This window comes from Cydia pomonella, chromosome 16 (genome assembly GCF_033807575.1).
Source record: "Cydia pomonella isolate Wapato2018A chromosome 16, ilCydPomo1, whole genome shotgun sequence".
Classification (NCBI taxonomy): Eukaryota; Metazoa; Arthropoda; class Insecta; order Lepidoptera; family Tortricidae; genus Cydia; species Cydia pomonella.
Genome location: NC_084718.1, coordinates 17,127,717 through 17,153,634, shown reverse-complemented (window position 1 = coordinate 17,153,634; position 25,918 = coordinate 17,127,717). Strand labels below are relative to the sequence as shown.

The 25,918-nt window shown below is 36.3% G+C and overlaps 1 protein-coding gene, 1 long non-coding RNA gene and 1 other non-coding gene across 3 annotated transcripts; 2 read left to right on the top strand and 1 right to left on the bottom strand.

Annotated features, from left to right (window-relative positions):
* Window positions 1-1,024: 1,024 nt before the first annotated feature.
* LOC133526251 (lysozyme-like) lies at window positions 1,025-10,265 on the top strand. The gene is made up of 4 exons (XM_061862792.1): window positions 1,025-1,727; window positions 7,753-7,932; window positions 8,748-8,821; window positions 9,184-10,265. The coding sequence occupies exons 1-4, from the start codon at window positions 1,652-1,654 to the stop codon at window positions 9,328-9,330; spliced, it is 477 nt and encodes a 158-aa protein (XP_061718776.1). The 5' UTR covers window positions 1,025-1,651; the 3' UTR covers window positions 9,331-10,265.
* LOC133526252 (uncharacterized) lies at window positions 3,390-5,771 on the bottom strand. The gene is made up of 2 exons (XR_009800710.1): window positions 5,154-5,771; window positions 3,390-4,210 (listed from the first exon to the last, which is right to left on the bottom strand). It is a non-coding gene; the product is annotated as an uncharacterized LOC133526252 (long non-coding RNA).
* A 13,666-nt stretch (window positions 10,266-23,931) lies between the features above and the next one.
* On the top strand, window positions 23,932-24,002 carry Trnag-ccc (transfer RNA glycine (anticodon CCC)). The gene has a single exon. It is a non-coding gene; the product is annotated as a tRNA-Gly (tRNA).
* Window positions 24,003-25,918: the final 1,916 nt, after the last annotated feature.

Here is a 25,918-nt window from a genome sequence, read left to right as displayed (position 1 = left end):
CGCTCACGTAAGCCGCTGCGTAAGGTACGGCCATGTTATGCGGAGAGACAGCCATGTCACAGCCATGTGCAAAAAGCGTTAGATCTGCCAGAAGACGAGGACGACTGCCCCATCTGACGTGGTGGACGAGTATGGCCAAACTAATGGAAAAAGCCCAACTACCCAACCCGACAACTCAAGACAGATCGTCTTGGCGCCGAAGGATAAGGAGAGCCCTGGCAGAGCCTACTCTACCTAATGTGGGATAAGGAAAAGTAGAAGACACCGTGGGCTCGAGTAGCCCGACCGATTTTAACCACGCATTCCTAAGGTCATAAGGAGTAAAAAAAAGGTTATATAACTTTAGGACAAAGTCGCAAAAAAAATTGTGAGGGTGTGTTTTCTGTACACGACATGTTATTTATTTGGCAAAAAAAATTACAAACTCTAAAACAAGATCGATTTCAGAAAACTATGTAAGTAAGTCATTTTAGTCTCTAAATGCGGTCAAGAAATACACCTTTAAAATCTGTTGGGTTATTTGAGGCATTCGAGCCTACTGTGTATAAAATTTAAAATTAATTAAAAGTAATTATGTTACCTAGAATGATTAACATGAATAAATAAAAATACTTATTGAATTAAAATTCATATCCGATCTTGATCTAACCCATGTTGCAAATATTATAATTATTATAAATATCTAATTAACCTTTTTGATAATGATTGATCGTTCAAGTACAAGGCAGCAAACTTAACTTAGAACCACATTCGAACTTGAAACATACATTTTGATTTGATATTGACTTCAGTGCATCTCGCTCTCTCGCTCGTAGGTACACAGAATGATTCATATATGAGGCCTGAGGGCCTACCGCGAACCACGTTCGACGTGTTGCCTCCCTGTCACACTTACGTACGAATTTGTTAGTGCGACAGAGAGGCAACACGTCGAACGTGGTTCGCGGTAGGCCCCCTGATCTGCACCAACCCTACACACTCAGTAAATGTCAATGGATTTTAAATCGACACGAGTTGCGAATTACCTATTCGCACATGTATCGTACAACGTTTTACAGTACATATGGCCCTTTAAATGTTCGACACAGTAACGTAATATGCTAATTTTCGCACTAGTGCGGTAAAGTAGCACCATATGTACTGTAAAAGTATTTTAACGTCTATATTTACCGTTTTTATAACCAGTTTAATTTTGCATATATTTTAGTTGGCACTTTTTTAAAACATTTATTGAACTATATCTAATGTTTACCATGCTGGTACGAAACAGTTGCTTATAATTTAATGTGCAGAGTTGATCCACGTCTCCTGAAACAGCCTGTATATATTTGTGCACGCAAGATGCACTACGAGAAATAAATACTTAGATTTTTAAAGTCCGAATATGGCTACTTATAACATTCAAACCAGTCTCTTGCGCAGAAACCTGATCCAAGACGCGCTTCTCGTGTTTATGACAAAACAAAACAGTTTGACTATGCCTTTAAAGGCAGACACTTGTTTATCATAGATCTCCGTCTATTTTTAAAAACCTTATTACGGCCAGTGAATTAGAAAAAAACTTGGAGCGCGGGAAAGAATTTAAATTTCGAATTTAGTGTTCCATTTTACGTAACGTTTAGTTCAGTGGTTGTGTCCGTTTTTAAGAACGATGAGAATGTTTATTAAAGTTGTGTTACCTTTAATAGGTGTAACGTTGGGTTTTTACTGCATAACAGGTTCCACTGGTAAGTCTGTTAACTATTTTTCTCAAATTTGTAATGAAGTCTTGACATGACTTACTTTAAATTAAGTCGGAAATATTACGTATCAGGTGCGATGAGTGAAGATAATATGTAAAGGAATTTCATACAGCCTTACACACCTATTTCTGTAAAGCAACCTTCTTTTTCTCAAACTTGCTATGAAATGATGACATGACTTACGTCAAATTAGGTCCGGAAATACTACATATCAGGTGCGATGAGTGAAGATGATATGTAAAGGAATTTCATACTGCCTTACACACCTAGGACTGTAAAGCAACCTTCTTATGTTTTTTAACGTCAAATTGTGACACAACGTCTTGGCATCCAACCATCAACCAGCTTCAGTTAGCTTGGTACGGTGATTTGTTGTGCATATTCGTTACTAAGCAACGGCGATGGCGCATCGCGCAGGCGCGCGGACTTAAGCGCGTAAGGTTGTACACCGCTGGTAGAGTGGCGAGCCGAGTAGGTCGCCACAAAACAAATTGACTTCAATTTTTTGTTTTAATTGCAAGTTTGTGAAAAGCACTATACATATCTCGGCGAGAAACGGGGTTGCCGGCCGTTCTATCCGGCTATATCTACTTGGCCTGCAACCCTACGTTTCCCGGCCTCTATAGTAATGTACTATTTAAAAGTCAAATTGTGACATAACGTCTTGGCATTCAACCATAAAATAGTAGTAGATTCGTAATTTGTTTTTAGCTATGTAAACCTACGAATAAAAAAAAATTACTACAATTTTGATTTTATTTCGTTACAAGTTTGAGTATACAAATCTCGACGAGATACGGGGTTACTGGCTACGTATCTATCCTTTACACATCAATATTAATTTAGTTATAGCAATTTATAGAGTCAACACAAGCCACTATTACGTCATTAGAATTATACTTAAGGGGCTCCCTAGCGCCAATGACCTTCAATCTGAATCCCTTAGTTTTCTAATGTTTTTTTTGTAGCTTATCATATTAACATATACAGCTTTAAGCAATATAGTATCCCATATTTACTTCAGAGTTCACTATCGTCGAGATATTTGACATCAAAGATGAACAATTGTAAGCCAAAAAACTGGTTTTCTAGCCGTAACTTTTGTGTTAATTATTTTATAATTAAAATCTCTAACCAGTTTTCCAGACGTCAAAGATTAACCCAAATGTGTAGATTTTGTACATGTAAAATCCTTCACAGCAATCGAGTAACGAAAAAAGTGTTTTTTAGACAATGTTTAAAAAAATTATAAAAAATAAGTGTTCATTACTTTGAAAATCTGGCAGACCATGATGGCCAGAATGGACATAAAATATTGAAGGACCGACAGCCGTTTATCTTACAATTCTATCTATTTATAATGCAAGGCTAGTCCCAAAATTATGCAGTATATATTTTACTGTGTTTGTGTATCAAAGTTAAATGATAGTAGTTTTAATTTTCAATAACGTTGTGTGGGTGAATTGCAGAAAAAGTGTACCTTTTGAGTTTCGTAACTAAACTGAGAGCAAACGAAACTGACAATTGCTGTAACGAAACTGATAACATAAGGCCACGTACACACATGGAACAAAATACGGTGTTTTTCTGAACTAGTGATGTTTTGTGGTTTTGTTTACAAAATTATAAAAAAATAAAACATGTTAATTCAAATCAACAATATATATTAATTAAATTTGATTTACATAACCGCAGCACAGTATCAATTAAATACTAGTAACAAATATGTATGTAAGCTAAGCTTTCATATATTTTCAATTAAATATAATCAGAAGTTATCAGTACTAGTAACAAATATGTATTTCGAGTATAAATAACTTCCTTTTTGCTAATCTAGTCAATCTCGATCGAATTTTGCCTTTGATTCCAACAGCCTTTGTTATTTTTGTTGTCATTCTGTGTTTTGATGTTATCGAATTTTTCATAACTTTTTTTAGGACCTGTTTCCCTGTGTGTGTAGATTCTTTATAAATCAATCCCAAAGATTGCGTTATAATGTCAAATTCAGATGGCGTAGATGACAAAACGCTCTCCTTTTTTTGGTCTTTGCTATTTTGTTTGAATTTAAGTATTTGTTGTTTGAGACGATAAATTTGTTTTCTCATGTTTTCTTGTTTTTGTAATGCAATTTTTAATTTTTCTTTGCATGCCTTTAGTTTTTTTTGTATTCTTGAGAATCTAGATCGCCACTGTTTATCTTTATTTTTTTCTTCTGTAGTTTCTGGATCCGATGTCTGCTCATTACTAGATTTATTTTTCTTTTTAGCATAGTAACGTGCTGAATATTGTCTCCATTTCTCTCTAGTTATTTCTTTTTGTTGTTGACTTTGTTTTTTTATGCCACGCTTTCTTGATTGATTTACTCTTTCTAAATGTCTTACTCGTAACTCTTCATATTTTATAGGATTCTGTTTTAAACGTTCTCTATATTTCTTCTGCCTTTCGGCATTTGTCATCGGAGCCATTATCTAATATAAAAAAAGTAGTTTTAGTAAATCATTAATAGTAGTAAGTAACTAGTAGCTACGGCGTTGCAATAAATGGCTTAGATACATATGCTTATTTCAATACGGTTACAGTCCAGTGCCCCATACACGGGCTACGACAAAATAGCTCCACAAGTCCGTACCCCACGTATGGGATACTAAGAATTTACCGGACATTCACGGATACAGTATAATATCATTGTCAATAATTTGCTAGACCAAGAATTATTAATACAAGTTAGTTGACAAAGCTCATAGTTGAGAGCATTTCCGTACTTACGCAAATTGTTTTACTGTAGGCTTTTTATCACTAGATTCCGTAATCCCATACAGCATGTATTTAATGCTTCGCCATAACGTTTATAAAGTACATACAAAACCACTCGCGTACGGGGAACGTTATCAAATATAAAGTTAATAAACATTTCATAATATGAGTGTTGTCAATTCTCTTGTATTTATAATCGTGAATGTTATTATAAGCATGCTTCTAAATAACAGACGCTGTTGAGTTTATAAATGCTACTAGGCAGCACGTGTTGAATAGTCAAGTCATCAGTGTCTGCAACTAAGTAGCATTTTATGGCGGTGGACAGTAGCACGCTTAAAATAAGACTGTGTAACTATGCAGAAAAAACTTCATAAAAATCAGTTTTACGCAATAGAAAAACACCAAAAAACAAACGGACAGTGCTTACATATTTTTTTATAGTTTTTACAGTATGTACTAAGCTTTATATTTTCTCAGTTTAGTAACGTAACGAAAATTAACGAAACTGAGACGGATAATATGAGAATTCATAACCTAAAAAAATATTTACCTTTAAATGTTCAAGGCAATCTTTGAAAACCATGCAAATTTGTAAGGAACGAAGTAAAACCAAGCCGTAATGCACAAATAACCGTACTAAAGTGAAACTTTTACCTGAAATAATCGCCGTTATCCACCATGAGATTTTTAAGATCACATGCACTGGAGATCGATCCACGTGCCACTACGTTGAAAAACAAAATGGCTGTCGCCGCGTTCAACAATTTCTGACAGTACCGAAGTGTTACCAGATGAATAAAAAATATTCTACTAAGATGGAAAACGTTTCTTGGGATTAAATGCTCCGTTACTAATCCTGAGTAACGCACATCCAAAAAGTTGAGACAGGTATATGAATAAAAAAAATTACGACTTTTTATATAAAAAGCTATTATAATATGTGCAAAATACTTAAGATAAACCATAAAGGAATGAGTATCATACATTAAATATTTAAAACGACTAATATATATCGTAACAAATATCTGAGATAAGAAATCCTTTAGAATTGGGACATGAAAAATTGTATGGGACCAACCGCGTATGCCACAGAAAAAAATATATTAAAAAATAAATACAAAGTGCATTTGAATTAAAAATATTTTATCTTCATTAGAACAATGCATTTTATTAAATTATCACTGGGACTTTGTATTTTTTTGCCATGGTATATATTTAAAACAGTCCTATTTTAACGGGACACGTAAACGCTTAAAAGGTACACTTTTTCTGCAATTCACCCGTGTAAAAGATGAGTAAAGATGAAAAATATTCCTATAGATATTTGTATCTATTCTCTTTTTTTCGTAGGTAATATCTTACTAAAATGTATCTATATGTAGGTACAGTCAAAAGATTTAATTGGTGACCCTATTCGTACCTTGTCACAGTGACAAACAACATGAAAGTCGCTAGAGACCTTACTCTTGTCACTGTACCAAGGTACGAAATGGGTCACAAATTAAATCTTTTGGCTGAACCTATCCTAAGAAATCAATTTTGTCAGACTATAATATATGCCATAATTGCACATTTAGTTGTAATTAAATGTAATGCATAATAATGAATAATGATGACACGTATTTAACTAAATTTAAATTCCATTTCCGACCACAACATTATCTACATTTGATTGATATTTAATCAATGTCCAATCTAAATATTAATTTAGTGAGTGCGAACTATGGACACCACTCATCTGATTGTTATGATAACTTATCAGAACTTTTATAATGTAATTGGGTTTCTTCTTGTATAATAGAGACAAGTTTGATGATAATAGATGATGATGTTATATTGTTTAATGGACAATTTAAATTACTGTAGAGATAAGTTATTGACATTTTATTATTTTATGCTCATCCGGTTACGTCTGTGTTTGTGATCTCTGTATGTACTAACAATAGTCTTGTAAGTTATGTTGTGTAATACTAACACTTTTATGGGTTTTGCCTGAAATAAAGGATTTAATAATAATAATGAATAATAGGTATAAATAGAGCTTTCGTATATCATCGTCACATCTTCATACAGATTGATCGGATTGTTGCCTGTATTTAAATAGTTATTTGTGCAACAAGAGAGGAAAATTGGTTTATCTTGCGAGTGTTGATTTTGGGCCCTGAGTAAGTGAAGGATTCTAAGTTAAAATCTTGAGCGTAGCGAGAGACTCAAAAACACGAGATGTAAAATAACTTTGCTCTCGTGTGGCACATACAACTTTTCACCTCAGTAGTGAGAACATATCAAAGGTTAAAAAAATTCAACATCAAGTAAAGTTAACCACATTTATTTACATTCATGAATGAAAGGCATCATCAATATGACGAAAGCTTGTCTCACTCCCTGGAGAACTTTTATAAACCGCAAACAAAGTTGCGGGTAGAAGCTAGTTGCCAATAAATAATTCAGTTAATAACCACGCTTGATGTACACTTGCCCAGCAAGTAGGTCTGGATCCACAAAGCAAGAAAAAAACAATGACGACAAATATAGAATACACATACGCAATATTTGTCTTCATTTTTAAGAAGCAGAAACGTCTGCGAACGATGCTATGCCAGCGGCCGTGAGTTCAAGTCTCACCCAAGGCAGTAATTTTTCCACTTTAAAATTTTTTCTAAGCTTAATATTTATCTTATAAAATAATTCTTTGTTGCTCAAACCAAACTTAAACAATTTGGTTCAACTTCTATGACTTTGTAATATGGGTTTAGGTAAGAACATACTAATACTATTATATCATCACCCCCCGTCCAGGATGTGAACTCCGTTCCTCCCGTTCTCTCAAACTCTCGATTCTTTCTCACCGTACTGGTTTTATGTCTAACTCTTTCGCCGTTGAGGCAATCCGTCTCTGGAATTCCCTCCCTCTCTTTATTCGACAAGCCCCAAGCAAACCCGTTTTCAAACGACTACTTCGCAAGCATCTTCTGTCAGAACTTAAATAAGGTTCACCATCATGTATATGTACATAATTATATGTATTAGTCTATCTTTTAAACATTATATAAGTAGTAGTAATTAACTATTTATATATTTTTAATATTATTTGACTTCACGTTTAATTTTTTCCTTATTATTTTTTATTATTTTTTCCTGCACCAACATACACAAATGTCTCTGTTTGACCCAATGGTTGACTTTTGTACATTTTTCTTTATATGTGCAATAAAGTTTAAATAAATAAATACTATGTAAAAAAAATTTTCAGGCCTGTACATCTCAAACCTGTCACAAGCTTGCTACCGCTGCCTGTGCCACGTCGCTACAGGCTGCGATGTGTCTCACGGTTGTACGGGAGGATACTGCGGGCCTTTCAACATCTCCAGGGTTTACTGGATAGACGCTGGGAAGGTTGTGTTCCCTGAGGATGATCCTGAGAGGAACCACGGTGAGTGTCTGTCGTGGTCTCATAAAGATGTAATGTGGCTCACGGTTGTACGGGTGGATACTGCGGGCCTTTTAATGTCTCCAGGGTTTACTGGATTGATGCTGGGAAGGTTTTGTTACCTGAGGATGATCCTGAGAGGAACCACGGTGAGTGCCTGTCGTGGTCTCATAAAGCTGTAATGTGGCTCACGGTTGTACGGGAGGATACTGCGGGCCTTTCAACATCTCCAGGGTTTACTGGATAGACGCTGGGAAGGTTGTGTTACCTGAGGATGATCCTGAAAGGAACCACGGTGAGTGTCTGTCGTGGTCTCATAAGATGTAATGTGTTTCACGGTTGTACGGGTCTTTTAACATCTCCAGGATGTATTGGATAGACTCAAGGAGAATTACGTTACGTGCGGTTTTACTTAACAATAGACAAAGGATTAACCGCTCGGGGCCAGCTTCAAATCGAACGATTATACCAATGTGCCAAAGATAAGTTTCAAAAATTGCAAAGTTCCCATGAATTGATCTCGGTATTTTTTGCACGTTTATTGCCAAAACTTTTTACAGATAGTTTTATGGCACTTGAAATAGACGCCAATGAGAGACTTAAATATTAAGTAAATGACACAGTCGTCAGCAGTTAACGATATTGAGAAGTTAATAATCCCTAATCTGAACGGGAACTTTATAAGTGGAAACGAGAAACTTGTCATGAAAGTTTCCAGAAATTCTCTGAAATTTTAAGAATGTTCTTTAAGTTCTGCAGCTTGCCGATTCATTCACAACATCTAATTCGTTTACAAAGTTATTATTATTTATTTACAGCTTGGGAAGACTGCGCGAGAAGCTATCACTGCGCTTCAAGGATCGTCGAAGGCTATTTGCAGAAATTTGGAAAGGTAAGGTGAATTGACAAAAATAATAAAACCCCCACGATCGGTATATATGGCTCGAAGCACATCCTCCCGCTTCCTCAGCCAGCTCCCAGTGCATGAAGTTGCAAGCGTCTTGCAGTGCTGTTGCTCAGAGGGCCTAGCCAAGATCATTTGCACTGTAGCGAACGAAACGGTAATATTTGTCTATCATTCTTCCATATTAGGGCGATAGAGAGACATTAGCGTTTCGTTCGCTACGCCGCGAACGATTAGCATCTTGGCTAGGCACCCAGTTCCCTGGCCAGCTGTAAGTTCCTTGCCAAAGACATGTTATAAAAAAGTTTAGCGTACCCTTCATTTGAAGAACCTTTTTTTTCTTATTCCAGGATTGTAACAGCGACGGCGTAACGAACTGCTTCGATTACATGATGATCAACGGTAATGGCGGATATGGCTGCACGGCACCGCTCAACCGTTCGGCCAGCGGACGGCGATGGCTGCAGAGATTCGAAGATTGCGCACTCAGTTTATAAAATATGATTTTGTTCCATCCGAGCCCTTCATCAGCAGCTGACAGCCCAACGGCACGCCACACACGCCAGCTTAGCTACCGGGCAGGTCTTTGGTGGCTAGGACTTTGGAGCAGGCTACTCATCACCCGACTCATGGAGAAGGTCTAAAAAACTCTCGAGTAGGCGAAACGCGTAACGCGTAACAAAAGATCCCAATAAGTCGAAGTGTATCGTCTGCAAGGGCTCCCGTAATTATAAGATAAGCTTCCACTCACTTTCACTGCGGTTCTGAAACCCGGAAAACTGTTCCACAGTGGAAAGATGCCATACTTGTGATTGGACATGAAAATTGTCTTTTTTTCAAAGATAACTTTTTATTTTCCTAACAAGAATGTATGATTAGCCAGGGCCTTGGGAATACACTGAGAACAATTGCTCTCAAATTTTACGATTTTTTATCAACACTGTAAAAGTTATCATGGCGTCGTTCTATGGAACTATGGCACTATGGTGCGCTTATTTAATTTAATTTAATTTAATTTAATTTATTTAACATTAAAACGGTATCACTGAGCTACGGGTTGGATAAACGCTGACAGCAAGAGCACACATCTGACGCTCCATCGGCCACAAAATGACGAAGAATGACATTGTATGAAATCTAAAATCAACAATAATCGTTCTTTCACCGGTCTCCCTCATTGAAGTCGGTTTTTTTTCTTTAAAATTATTAAAATTTCCCGCCTTCTTTTACTAACAAAGGGGGTGTGTCAGAGTATAGATCTATTCATATTATATTTTGGAACGAACTAAATATAACGGACCGTTTTTGTACATCAAATCACGATTGAAGTAAAGGTTTTTATAAATAATAATTTAAAAAGCCTGCTAACGAGTAACTTTATGGTAACATGCATAAAACATCCTGTAAAATTAAATAAGAGTGACGTGTCGAAGCATAGTTTCATTGAAAATGAACGAGCACACACTATCCTTTATGACGGTGCACTTAACATCATCCCTCACTATTCACTCAAAAATACCCATACTACATCCATCCATTGCCGTTCCATACGCTACAAAGCATAGTTTTTACTTTACCAAAGCAGTGATGTATGCTAAACGAGGGAAAATTCCTTTCCAGGTGAAATTTTTTGGTAGTGAGGAAGGAAGACAAGTATGACATGAATATGAATATTCAAGGAAGTTGTAAATTTCGACGTCAATAGAAGGTAGCTCCTTGAGGTGTTAAGTGGGGTCGGAGTGTTGGCGGCGCTTAATTTAATTTGGCGTGTGATTAAATAGATGGCGGTATTTGTTCAGTGACAATGCTATTAAAGACCTAAATGTTCATAATTAAGCTTGTCATTTGCGGCGGCAAAGGGTATTTAGATAATATTTGTCTATTTGGGCAAAGTACTCTTTGGTGGGCTTCTAAAATGTATGTCATTAGCTTTCTATTTAGGGTTCCGTAGACTCCGTAGTCAACTAGGAACCCTTACAGTTTGTAATATGTTCAAGTTAGAAACATTTACTTTGGTGATTTGGGAAGTTATAAGTATTATAACACCTCTAGGTATATCCCTCATATTATTAATTATCAGGCAACTAAGACCCAGAGATATATACCTTACAAACTAACATACAATAATGAAATTCTTTAAAGCTAAAAATCATTTCGGTGGCACAGTTTTCCGGTGTAGGATTCGTCAGATTAGCACGAAGCCGCCGAAATACTACACCTTTCGGTCAGACGTTCAAAAAATTTGATTAGGTGTTAGAAGTTTAAATGGATTGGAATATTTTTTGACAGCTAACAGACGAACCACACCTCAATTTCTTGCTACCTACTTATTAAGTCGTGACTTCAATCAAAACAGCAAACGGCAGGGTCTAAAGATATAGCATCAACGTGAAATTTTATACATTTATTTTGGAAGGAAACTCTTTTCGTTAGCAGTTTATTAACTGTCTTCAGTGTAGAGGGCTCAATTTTTTACTGCCTTGAATCAAAATATGACCTATATTTATTGCATAATTATAGGTGTACAGGTTATAATAGATATTTTGGTAGTATCGCTATAATTTGCCTGTCAGGCGTACAATATAATTTTACTTAAATCTAGATGAACTATTTACAATGTTTGTATTTGCTAGGTATATTTTTCTTTTCAGCTATGTTTTACATAAAAAGGAAACATAAGGCAAGTACCTTGCTATGTTTAGTAGCCCTACGTTTGCTCGAGAAGTTACAGCCTCAACTTCACACTCAATCCATCATTGGGAGCCGCATCAGTCCATAAATTCCCAAGTTGGACTAACTTAGAACCAACTTGGGACCGACTTCAGCCAATTCCACTTGCGGAGCTGCTCGCTGTCACACACAAACGTTTCAAACTTCAAACTGTTTATTAGTATTCCACGAGGGTCGGTTCATTTTAAGATTAGGTTGTTTATTTTCTTTGAATTGACACACATTTTTAGGGTACCGTAGACAACTAGGAACCCTTATAGTTTCGCCATGTCCGTCTGTCTGTCTGTCTGTCCGAGGCTTTGCTCCGTGGTCGTTAGTGCTAGAAAGCTGAAATTTGGCATGGATATATAAATCAATAAAGCCGACAAAGTCGTACAATAAAATCTAAAAATTTTTTTTTTTTAGGGTACCTCCCCTACACGTAAAGTGGGGGTGAACATTTTTTTTGCTTCAACCCTACAGTGTGGGATATCGTTGGAAAGGTCTTTCAAAACTAATAGGATTCTTCAACAAACATTTCTTGATAAAGTGAATATATTTGGAGATAATTGCTCCGAAAGAAAAAAAAATGTGTCCCCCCCCTCTAACTTTTGAACCATAGGTCCTAAAAATATGAAAAAAATCTTGGAAGTAGAGCTTAAGAAAGACATTAAATGAAAACTATAGCGGATATGATCAGTTTAGCTGTTTTTGAGTTATCGCAAAAAGTTTCCCCTCCATAGTAAAACGACGTACACCCACAGTTCATCCCTTGGTTAACAATCTACCATACTTTAAGCTCCAGTTTAGCTTATTGTGACGGAAGAGTAAGTACGGAACCCTACTCTGAGCATGGCCCGACATGCTCTTGGCAGGTTTTTGGTATTCTTTCTGCGTGTACAGGAATTATTTTGCTCTACGCTTGCTTAGTGTACCTACTATTTTTATTTTTACTCCAAGATTAGGTACAGCAAAATGATACAGTTAAATTGATAACGCAAACGCGTACGTCACATTTCGCTATCGAATAAATTTACACGTGGGGTACTGATCAGTTATTACTATTTTAAGTAATTGAAACCATTTGGACTTTAAATGGTTTCAATCAAATAAAACGAATAATTAACTTTTTGTTCACGGCTCTTATTTTCTCTCTGGAGGAGGCATGGAACGCAGAATAGGAAGCCCTCAGAGACCTAGCAAACCCCTTCTCTGCTCTACCCCTACGAGTACCCCCAGTGGGATTCAAGGAACCCCGCCGGGTGTGGTCCGATCTTAACCGCTTAAGAACAGGAGTTGGCAACTGCGGCCACCACTGGTACAAATGGGGTTGGAGCTCCTCTCCTACTTGTAACTGCGGGCACCCAGACCAGACCTTCAACCACATCATTCTGGAGTGCCCCCTTACTAGATACACAGGCCATGTGGACGATTTTAAGATCCTATCAGAAGAAGCAGTCGCGTAACTGGGAAGGGCGAAATTCTAACTATAAGTTTCTCTATGTAATCCAGTGTAATCCATATTCAATTCAATTCAATTATTTATTCACAAAATTTACATCTTATACGTCACTATATATTTACAGGTTATATGTTTATAATAGATTTGATAATTTTGCCGCAATTAGGGCGTTCCGGATCCGGCCCTGAGCATGGGCTTATTTACTTTTATAATTTATGCTGCATTTCCAATTACTATTTATATATTTACAGTACATCTTTATACATTTACAATTTATTGTATTTATTTAACATTGCTACATATTTGTGACAAAAAAAAATCGCCGAAAAAGCGTCTTTATGTCGCCATACGATAAATAAGAATTTTTCTAGCTGCACTAATACTTTGTAAGTATATCTGTATGGTCCATTGATTGACTGGTAGAGCATTAGATTAGGCATGAAGTCCGCTATTTTTTTTTATTTTTTTTTTCGGCTTATCGGCCTATCTGATATCTGATGACAAATTACTGAAATTAATATTTTGGACACCGACAATTTTCTTTGTCATTTCCATATCATCCATCGGCTATTTTGAACACTATTTCTTAGCCCGACCCCATGGTTCCCGCCTATGATGCCGGTGGTCAATGACACTGTGCGTGCGGGACAGCAATATAATTATGCACGTGGAATAGACATAGGAACAGGCGGGTTAATGAACGGGATTCCTTATTTTCGTAACTGTACATTTTTACTGTGCAAAGTTTAAATAAATAAATAATTCCTCGTGGTAAGCGCCATTACTTTAATAATCTTATTGCTATTAGATAAGGTTCGCTATTATTAACTAAATTAAATATTTGTGTCATTTGTACGTCGGCCTCCTTTAGTTTCTATCTTAACCGCAAATATGCTACTACGTAATAACGTAGTACCAAAACCTCGTCTAAGCAGCTCTCTGACCGGCGGAGACAAAGATAGTGAGTAGCGCACAATTAATTTCTTGATCAAGAAACCTTCGTGTATTTACATGCTCTTGTGTACCTAAATACAAGATAAAAATATATAGAATATATAACCTACTTATTCTTGTAGAAAAATATGAATAGAATCAGGCGTTACTTTGAGGAAACCCATACAAATTGAAACAAAAATATTACTTTGTTAATCCGCAAAAAGATAACGTGCTAGTCAATCTGTGCCAACCTGTTAAACCTACTTGCGTATTTTTAATGTTCCCGCCCTCGTCGACAACTCGGACGTCAGACCGTCAACATCTGAGGATGTCTCGTAGAGAGGCGAAACACGTGTCCAGTTTTGTACTTTTGGTGGTAGTTTGTTATATTTATCGCGTATTTATTTTTGCGGTGGGAAGGGAAAATACACAAGCAAGTTTAACAGTTTGGCACTGATTGACTAGCATGTTATCTTTTCGCGTCAAGTAATATTTTTGTTATAATTCTTATAGAAAACACATGCGAAGAGAAAGCAACTCATTGTTGATTGCCGACGGTCTGACTGGTGCCTTAAGCGGTACTCTCAACACCGACGCAATCGGACAAGCTGACGTGAAAAATGGCTTCATTTGCAACTGGCTGGATTAATGTCAGCGGTATGCTAGTTACTAGGGATAATTAAGGAGATAGAACAGGTTAAATATACCTATACTCCTTAGTCTTAAGAGGGAAGAAAAGCTTTGCGATCCTAGCAAAATAACGGTGCTTTTTCTATGAAATTCCATCTCGGAAGAAAACGTCTTCCACTAAACAAACCACTTATAGGTTTCGCTTTAAAAAAAAATGTATTGCATATTTTGAAAAATAGGAAAACTTATATACCTAGTTTTTCATTGTGTTAATAACATACTAAAAATCATGGAGAATGGTCAATATTTAGACACTTCTAAATATTCGCGTTAAAAAAAATAAAACGTTTTATCTTTTTATATGGGCTCACGTGGTATACCTCTTAACAGACGATGAACCGTAAAATAATGCAACTATACTTATGGTTAACAAGTTAACAATTTGTTAACAAGTTTAACACGTAGGTAATTAAGTACCAAGAACTATCTTATCTTTGGTGTCGCAGGCGTATTTCCATTTGTGAAAATATGTTACCTGAGACCGAACTGGACAAAAATATTCGAGTTAGGTTTAGACCACAGTAGGAAGCTTTTAAGCTATAGTTAGGTGGTTTTAAATCATGGTGATTTAATATCTTGAAGGCTTAATTGAAATTAGTTCCCGGTCTTCGGTCGAGCCCAAAAGTATCTATTACACAAAGCGACAAATGACAATGCAATAGTCAGTATAATGTTATGGTGGGAGCTAAAAATGCAACCTTATTGAATCTGAGCTTTCATGTTTGTTGAAAGAAAAACAGTCGGCGATAAAACATGTAATTTTTGATTAAAAACACGTTACTATTACAAACCTTAGTGATTTAAATAAAATGATCGAGATTAGCATTAATACTACTCGGAATGGAGTAATTTCCCCTAAGACTGCATCGCGGGAAAGTGGTGCAATCTGTGCAATGAATACAAATACTGCATTCGTTTCGGTGGCGCATTGTTTACGGGATTGTCAAATATGTAGATCAACAGTTTATTTTAAATTATTTATAGAAGAAAACTTTAAAACCCAGGTACAGAGCTGCATAAGTGTATAGACATATTATGAATGGAATTCGTTCTAAAGTGGCCGAGTCATTGTTCAAAAATCTCATTCCCTGGCCATACCTATTCGCAAATTGCCAGCAGATTCCTGTTTATTAGCATCTCATTTTTTCGTGACTGTGTATCTCGTGCTAAGTTCCATCTCATGTTAAGTGCAATCTCCTGGGAATTTGCGAAAGGTACCAGTCAGGAGAATAAGATTGCTGAACAGCCATGCACTTTTTCAGCTAGCTGTACTTACGCCAAAACTAGAAGTTCTAGTCTAGAACTAGAAACCTTGAAGTAGTGCTCATTTTTATGACAAAATTCCAAGGTTTTTCATTTGAATAGAAGTTTATTGCCACACACACACACACAACAAGATGCCACAAGATGTTTCCGTTTCCCTCCAAGGGTCAAACAATTGTATGGCGTTATTCATAAACGCGTTACTGGCCTGAATTAGCTATGAATCGTTTATCTTTATCTGTCATTTTGACTTATGTTTTTGTAAGAAAGGGATAAAACATAATTTAACTAAATCAGGCCCGTAAAGTTTTATGAATAAGGGGGTTAGTGTTTATGATCAGTTTAATTATTAAATTCCTTTTTTTAATATAAGAGGAAAACGAACAGACGAATTGCCTAATAGTAAGCAATTACCGACGCCCATGAACGCGTACAACGCCAAAGAGGTTGCAAGTGCGTTGCCGGCGTATAAGATAGGAGTACGCTTTTTTTCTTGAACGTCGTATCTGTCCGGAAATACCACGGGCGACAGTTCATCTCACAGTTCCTAACTTGAGAAACTTGAATTCTTAACTTAACTTATTATTTTTCGTTCTTCACTTGAATTGTGAGACGAGTGAGTTGTTTTTTTGCAAGTTTGTTTATTGGGAGCGTGCACGACTGTCACGCAACCTAGTGTCCGCAATTCTAGGGGAAAACGTCAATCCACTACATCTTATAAAACTACTCCAAAACTAAAAACTACTGAACGGATTTTCATACGACTTTCATCTATCAATAGAGTGATTCTTGAGGAAGGCTTAAGTATATAACTTGTTAAGGTTTTGTGTAAATTGTTTGAAATATAACGATGTTGTCGGAAAAAATCACGCTGGCTAGGAGCTTTAATCGAAAACGCTGCCTAATCCGTTTGAGCTATAACAACACAATGTATGGTGGGGTTGTTTCTCATTCATAGGTCTACAAAAAAGTCCGCGATGTGAAATGTCTATCTTTTAAGGATAACTTACTATATCCATTCTTAACTTCTAGAAAAAGATCACGTAATATGTGGCATTTGCAAAGCTATTTACATGGATACATTATTAACAATTATCAAAATAAATACGTTAGTTATATTAAGCATTTCATACAGATTACAATGGTCCCTTACACCATACAATTTAAATGAATATTTCAGGAGTAATCGTAAATCAAAGTTTCAATTGTACGAAATGTTAAAGACGCTATCCGCAGTTAGTTCAAATTTTTACCACCTTATGCGCTGGGATCGCTTTACTTACCCCCACCACGCACTTCGCACGGTCCCAATAATAGTGCGTTGGCGTTATCAAGACCAAAGTACAGAATAAGTAATAGTTAGTACTACAGTACAGAAAATAAACTTCCTACAAAACCGAAGTTTGACAGCGATTCAGGGACGAATCATGCTATCCCTTTCTAATGTATGGCACTATCCCTTTCGGCTATTTGAGGTTGTAAAAATTCAAGTCATTACCTTATCTGTGGTTGTACACGCAAAGGGACGTCAAGTTGTGCGAACCCTAATAATTGCTCGGAGCAATGCTAAGGCGAACGGAGCCGAGCATTCCCGAAAGGAACAGTTTCGCCCCCCTGACCAAAGTTGCAAATTATTTGTTTAAATTAGTACCTACCCTTCACAAAAAAGTGCTTACAAACCTCTGCTTTATAAAACAGGACTCAGCTGCTTCACAAAGTGTTTGAGATGACACCACACGCACCTGTTGAAACTGCTTAGAATAAACCGCTGTTAAGGGTCCTTACCTGGTGTAAACGAAGTTATCCTCGTATAACCCAATGTGCATTACAATGTACACTGCCTTTCAGTCTAATTAGAACTTTTAATTAACCAAGTAAAGTAGCAATTTATTTTGTTTCATAGCTTTTTGGAAAAAATGAAATTCACTCCAATTTACTGGACAACAAGGAACAAATTAAAAATAGCATAATTGTGTATGGTACTTATATGTAAGTAGGTAGGTAGTTTATGTTAATATACAAAAAATAATTCACGAGTATCTACTTTTTAAGAAAATAAGTTTGTCATAACTTCGCAATCTCAGCCTATTTGCCCAAATATTGGTATTTTTTCTAGTAAAGAAAATCAAAAAAGTGACCCTGGTTGACTGGTAGAAAAAACTTTTTGGCATTACGTCCGCAATTTGTACATTATTGTTGTTAATGAAATTAAGTTTACGCTATCAAATTTACGAACAATGCAAGAACACATCCTTCCATTTTCTTTACATTACATCGTAACTACTCGTATCGACTTACAATTATATCTCTTCAACAATAAAATTCTCTCTGCCCATTGTTTTCCTAGTTCTGCTTCCTTAACAAGTAAACTACCAAAGACATTACACAAAGTGCCCTGAACTTCCCAGTACCTAAGTACCTAGCCTGGAGCAGGTTTTATGCGCTGGGACTGCGCACAGTTTCCAACTTTCTTTTTATGGTTCCGTAGCCAAATGGCAAAAAACGGAACCCTTATAGATTCGTCATGTCCGTCTGTCTGTCCGATTATGTCACAGCCACTTTTTTCCGAAACTATAAGAGCTATACTGTTCAAACTTGGTAAGTAGATGTATTCTATGAACCGCATTAAGATTTTTACACAAAAATAGAAAAAAAAAACAATAAATTTTGGGGGTTCCCCATACTTAGAACTGAAACTCAAAAAATCTTTTTTCATCAAACCCATACGTGTGGGGTGTCTAGGGATAGGTCTTCAAAAATGATATTTAGGTTCCTAATATCATTTTTTTCTAAACTGAATAGATTGCGCGAGAGACACTTCCAAAGTGGTAAAATGTGTGTCCCCCCCCGTAACTTCTAAAATAACAGAATGAAAAATCTAAAAAAAATATAGGATATACATTGCCATGCAAACTTCCACCGAAAATTGGTTTGAACGAGATCTAGTAAGTAGTTTGTTTAATACGTCATAAATGTTACGGAACCCTTCATGGGCGAGTCCGACTCGCACTTGGTCGCTTTTTTTGTTTTATAACTGCAGATACAAAGCGATACTGGCTATATAGTTATTTGTGTCCCAAGGGAGGAAAAGTAGGAAATTGCGTGCCGCGTGTAAAATTGTAAACTCGCGGGATGGAATGTCCTACGTTTCCTCCCGCGGTGCGCATACTATTTTTCTGCTAGACGGAGGCGGAAGGCGGCAACTTCGTTTAGCGCAGCGGGAGCAAAGTTGACGCTTTCCGCCAGGAGGGCAGAAAAATATATTTTATTATTCAAGTAGGCATATTATAGTGCCCTTATAAACGTCATATAAAGTTACACCGGCTCTAATTCTACACCTCTGACCCAAGAAGATTTAAATCCCCCCTCAATTGGAGGAGGGTATCCCAATATGGACCGGCATGAAACTCGGCGTGACACATAATTTCAAAACATGACATCTTATAATTAACATACATTAAATAAAAAAAATACAATTTAGTTTATTAGAGAAATCATGCAATTACATACAGTAGCTACTTTTCTTTATAGAAATTTCATAAAAAAATATATATATGTCATATGAACACTCCACTCCAAAACACTTCGCTCTTTTATTGGGCGATCGTGAAAACAAAAATATTTTTATTTTTTTATTTTTTCAAATTAGTAAATATCTCAGTTTAATTGACCGAAGCGTAGCGTAGGTCTACGTTTTGACTCGCGCAATCTGCTTTCGTATGTCCGGATGTTCTCCTCTACAGGTCCCAATTCCCAACCGATTCGCGTGAAATTTTGTGACCATATTCTATGATCAAATAGATTTTTTTTGTCGATCCAGTTTTTGGATTTTTTTCAAAATGGCGGAGTCATCGTACGTCGCGCCTAAACAAATAGCCGTATCGATATCATAAGAGTTTCCTCCTTGTGAGACATGGTTACAGAGTGATTTGCGAAAAATTCAGATATTTTAGAACGCTGGTTTAGGGGGTATTTAGATATTTAGGTTTTACTCGAGAATAAGTAGCCTAATTTCACCGTGTCACATATATCCATTCGTGGCTCAATTGGAATACACTAGCTTTACAATCATGAGGTTCCGGGCTCAAATCCCGAACAATGAAGTCTTTTTTGATTTTTTTTTGCACTTTAATTTACTATTTTTTATTGACTAAGCTTTGTAAGAGGGAGAGAGAAGAGGACCCTGGATCTATTCCCTGAATTGTAACATTTTGTATTTTTTTGTATTTAAATTTCGTATTGTTGATCAAGCGAGTACGAAGCGCGAGCAAAGCGTATACGTTTCAGTTTTATTGTCTGAACTTTTTTTACAGCCGTTAAAGTTCAAGGAGACGGACAGTTGCCCAGGCGAAAACGGGTTCATGTAAAAAAAAATCTGAGCAGTTTTTGCATTTAGATTAATTTATCAACTTTGGCTTTGCTATAGAGACGTAGTTGTAGATTTGAATATTGATATTATAAGGACTAGAAGTTTAAACGTAAATGTATGTTATATTGCTTTAATAAAAGAAAATTATATATCATAGCTCAAAGAGGGAAACGGTTTTCTAACATATTTTCTGCGTGCAGTCGACGCAGAAAGTTTAGGTACGGTTCGTGGCATTCTTTTAGAAAATTTTGATGCATATAGATTACTAAGAGCCAGCGATGCTTGCTATAATCTTGTTTACAAAAATTCAGGCCACAAATTTGCAGGAACACAGTGTTCCGAACATTTATTATAAATCTTCAGTTGATATTTTAGTCAAGGTATTCGATGTAGCAAAATGATGTTTTAGCGGATTAAATTGCCAAATCCTATAGAGATAAAACACTACAGAGTGAAGCTCTGATGGCCCTTCTTCTGCCGACGAAGATGGAGGTGGTTCTACTTTTACCATTCAGGGGATGACCGACTAACTGTGGGCGTTTGGAAACGGGAAAGGGAGTATTTTCTCTTTCCTTCCCATTTTGTAGGCGTTGGCAAAGAGAATTTGAAATGGAGGTGGACCGTCAAACAAAATTTTGTTGCTACAGTAAAATTGCTGCTATATCTTTCGACACATGATAAAAATTGTAGAAAGCCATTTGACTTTCCTTTCCTTGATGATCTTTTTGATCCTTATTCGTTTACTAATATATGATAAAATTGTTAAAGACCTAAAAGTGGCGCCATCTAATAGATAAAAGGCCAAATGTTTGACAGCATCGTTTCGAGCAATGGCACCATAACGTTCCAAAAGTTTTAATCATGTGTCCAAAGATGGCAGTAAATTTACGTGTCTACAAAGTTTTCTTAGTTAATAATTAATGAAAATTCCTTTTCCGTGCGGACTCTTTAAATTCTGATATACGAAAAAGTATCTATAAAAAATTAAGAGCAATTAACATTATTTAGAGGTCGCTATAAATGAAACAATACTGCTATACAAAATAGTATGAAAATAAATTGACCCATCAATAATTCTGCTTTGGAAATGTCTTTAAGGGCTCTTTATTAGTTTTATTTATTATTTATAAGTATGCTAAAAAATGGCGATCGTTTTTTTCTTGTTTTAGGTAACTTTGCATTTTTTTATTTGTATGAGGATATTGCAAATTACAAAATCATAGCGACCACCTAATCATTCGCAAATGAGTTCATACTTGGCACATAGATTACTGTTCTATAAAAATCCTTTCAACTTTTTTCTACATACAAAGTTGGACCATCCTATAATATATATGATAATTATGTTTTTTTGTCATTTAATTTTTATAAATTCTTCTAAACAGCGGAGCCATACATTTATTCAGTTTTAAGGGCTCCTCTACACGATGGCCCAGCGTAGGCCAATCTAAGGGACACAGCTATGCGGTGAAATTAGATAGCAATATCACTTGCTCCCTCTAACGCAGTGGTTCCTAACCTTGTCAGTTCTGCCACCCCTATGACTAACTAGGGAACCCGATTTTACCCCTACTCCCAATAAATATCAATATTCTTTCTTACAGGTCTAATTTCTGTTATATTTAATTGAGCTTATTACCTCCGTAAAAGACCAGATTTACCACTACGGGGGTAATTACCCCCAAGTTAGGAACCGCTGCTCTAACGCATAAATGCGCCCCTAGGACTTGCCTACGCTGGGCCATCGTGTAGAGGAGCCATCAGCTATGCTCGCGAGGTCTACAGCTCACAGAGCTACTAGTTTAATATATTGTCGAACTCGGTTGTGAAAAATCATGAACAGATTTGAAGCAATGGTCAATAAAAATGGGTCAAGCGCCATTCAGACATATTGAAGTAAAAACGTCGATGAGAGTTTACTGAAAACTCTCGTCGATTTTTTTGCCGGCCATTTTATGATAAAACGAGCGATATTTTTATAGAGGGTATTTTTAACCCTTAGGCTAGGTTCACACGACTTTCACAAGGCACGCGTCTTCGTGAATGACACGATAAATATTCTATACTGTAGTAAAAATCCAAAAGTCAATAAAAGTAATCCATACTTCAAAGCAATAAAACCTTAACATTATCTCACAAAGTTTAAGCCTAACGTATCTACTAAGCGTTGCCAACATAACCCAACAAACCTAGAAACTCCACACAAAGTAAAAACAACCTTACCTGCTACATTTTAGAGTTGAATTCAGCGAATGACTCTCAGACATCAAACTGACTGAGGGAGCTAGGCTTAAAATGTTGTTCCAAGTTTAAATTAAGTCCATGCAACTGGCTGAGAGTCATGAATATAGGATCTACTGGATAAGTCGTGGTGGGGTGGAAGGAAATGACCGAACGGGATGGTCTTATGGAACTTTCAGTAGGAGTAGCAGAGAAAGCGCTATTATTGTTTGTTCTTGTCAAAGTCTCACTTTTATTTTTTTCCTACTTCTAAAAAGTCCTTAGTGCCACGTCAAAATGGTAGACGAATTTATGTTGCCTACCGGTTCTTGGTGGGTAACAATGAACCCGACCAAATTAAGAAACAAGCAGAGAAAGAAAAACTTTGGACGCTAAAATAGGATCCCCACTCAGCATAATGCCGCGGCAATCCGTGGCGCTGGTTTTCAGTGGGGACATGACTTAAAACTATGATAGTGGCGGCACATACGTCAACGATACAGAAAACAGAAATAAACCGACATAAAAAGGAACACAAAAAAAATTATACATACTAAAAAACCTACTACCAAAAACATTTTTGCAACAAATTAGGTAGGTTGCTTTTGGTATATTGTCAGGCATTTTAAAATGTGTTTTTAATTTCGTCGTATCTTTTGTCCCTCAAGGGCCCACTCGCATGGCCCATCTACAGATCCTATATCTATGGGTTGAAAGATGAGCCTTGAGAAGTGTTGCCACATGAACTTTACACGTATTAAGTTAAGAAAATGTTGCCATGTTGAGAAAGTAATTTGTGGTGTGGTTTTCTTGCTGGGAAATTGTTGAAAATTGGTTTAAACTACTTGGAAACTGCGTATGGATATAATACATCTCGATTAAAAAATATTATTTAGGTAAAAAACGATTAGTTACGACAGAAGTTGGAGATAAAAGATAAACAATAAGGAGTTAAGGACTGAAGAATAAGACATAATTATAGTTTTCTTGACAGGTATATGTCTGTCAGTTATTCTATTGCCAAACTATAGTCGGTCAAGCCATTTCCATCAGTAGAAAAAAAAATACAAATTTAAAAAATGTACGCGTGAAGAGTTATAAATAGTCCCATAGAAAATTTGAAATTTTTCTACTGAAAAAATTGTTTGATTGGCTATATGTACACTTGTGCAGTCAGTTGCAGAGAGAAGTGACCCCCCCCCCCCCCACCCGCAAACAATCATTCTATGCAAGGGGGTCATCTCTCTCTGCAGTTGACTGTACATATAAGTCCGAAAATCATATTGCTTTTGACTACATCCAATAGTAATATTATTATAAACCATTATCACGTAAAAAAGGACTCTGTCTGTATGATGTCAAGGTTTAAAATTGAACATCAACTTTTGGAGGCAGTAGGTCCTATTCTGTGTGTAGGATAGTATCGACATTTTGCGCTTCTGACAACAAGCACTGCTGGTGTAGTGGTATCATGCAAGATTCCCATTCTTGCGACCCGGGTTCGATTCCCGGGCAGTGCACGTTTTTTGTTATCATTTCAAACATTAATCAGACTAACATTTTATTAAATATTTAGACCTGAACTTTTAATTTTATTTTAATATTTAAGCTAAAATTATTATTGAATTAGCCAATGCAATACCCAATGTGACCGATGCAACTGCACTTTTATAGTCTAGCAAACCAGTTTGTCAGTAACAGCTAACAGAATTTTGAATTTTTGAATTTGAATTAGAGATGGATTGTCAGAAAAAAAAATTGTAGCCATAGTAAATTTACTGCCATTTTTCGACAGATGACTAAAACTTTTAGAACGCCATTTTACTTTGATCCTTATTCTTTGACTGATATGTTAAATTTTTTAAATATAAAAAACGGACAAGTGCGAGTCGGACTCGCCCACCGAGGGTTCCGTACTTTTTAGTATTTGTTGTTATAACTTTTTTTAGCGTACCTCCCATACATATGTACCCCCCCCCCCCCTCAAACTTTTGAACCATAGATCCAAAAAAACATAAAAATACATCCTAATACAAAAGCTTAATAAATACTTTCAGTGAAAACTATAGCGAACATGATCGGTCCAGGGTCCAGCCGTTTTTGAGTTATTGCAAAAAACTACTTCTTCGAACGCGAACTGCGATGGTAGTCCCTTATGTTGTTGTTGTAGGTATGTTTTTGTTGTTGTGTGTAATGTTGTACGTGGTACTTACTAGAGTCAAACCAAGATAAGTTGGCAGCGATTTTGATAGCCCAGACGGTGCAAGGGTTATTTTAAACGTTAAACTTTTATGAAATTATGACGTTTACTTGACACTTGTACCGTCTGGCCTATGAAAATCGCTACCAACTTATCTTTGTCTGACTCTAATAGCCCCCGTTTAGCCTATTCTGACAGAATGGTAATTACGGAACCCTACACTGAGCATGGCCCGACATGCTCTTAGCCTTTTTCTCTAATTACAATCCTTAGTCTTTAAGAGCTACCACTGTACAATACTGTTTTCAATAAATTATTTGTATTTGTATTTGATTGTGTATTCCTCTGTTTGCCTATGTTAACGGCACCAAGGAGTATTTTTGATATTTCACCGACAACTGTAAAATTTCTACCGCTTTACGCTTTAAAAGTTGAATGTCCAATTCGTCTTTTATGTTCTCAATTAATGACAGCACAGACCAGTAAATGAAAGCTACTACAATTGGTATCATTATTATTAACCAATTAAAACTGTGTTTTTTTTCTCCAGTCATGGGATATCCATATATCCCATCATCCGCTATTCATTTTCAAACTGACAAATATTAAACATAAGCAGCTCTTTGGCTCTTGCTTATGGTAAAATGTTGCCAGCGATCAAAAACTGATGGTAAAATACTTGCTATACAGGATTTGTCTATACCATCCCATTACTTGTGCCTGTTCCATTCTAGGTGTGTTTACTATATAATAATATCTCTTTTTGTTAAAGCTATTGCAGAATCGTAGATACTTTTGACGCATAGCCCAATCCGCTACTTTTGATCGTGACCGTACGTATCATATCGGGAGGAGTTCGCACCGAGGCGGGAGGAGAGCCGGCCTTATCGCGGACATTGCTATGAGGATTTGCGCGGCTCGCTATCTTTAATTCCGTATGGGCCGTCCTTATTCTGTCTCAGGAATTACTGCCGTCACAGCCATTGGAAAACCAGTTTTAAAAGGAAAGGGGACGGCTGTTTTTCAAAATAAACGTAGTCCCCATTTTCCTGGATATTGAGATTATGGATAATATTTTTACATAATTTAATGTATTTAACCATAGCTATGCCCCTACTCGTACGTTTGCTATTTTGAGATTTTTTGATCATAGTAAAAATTACGAGTGAAAAATGGATTTCATTAAATGCTCTTACTCTTATAATAGTTAAAAAAATAAATCGTAGAGGCCATAGC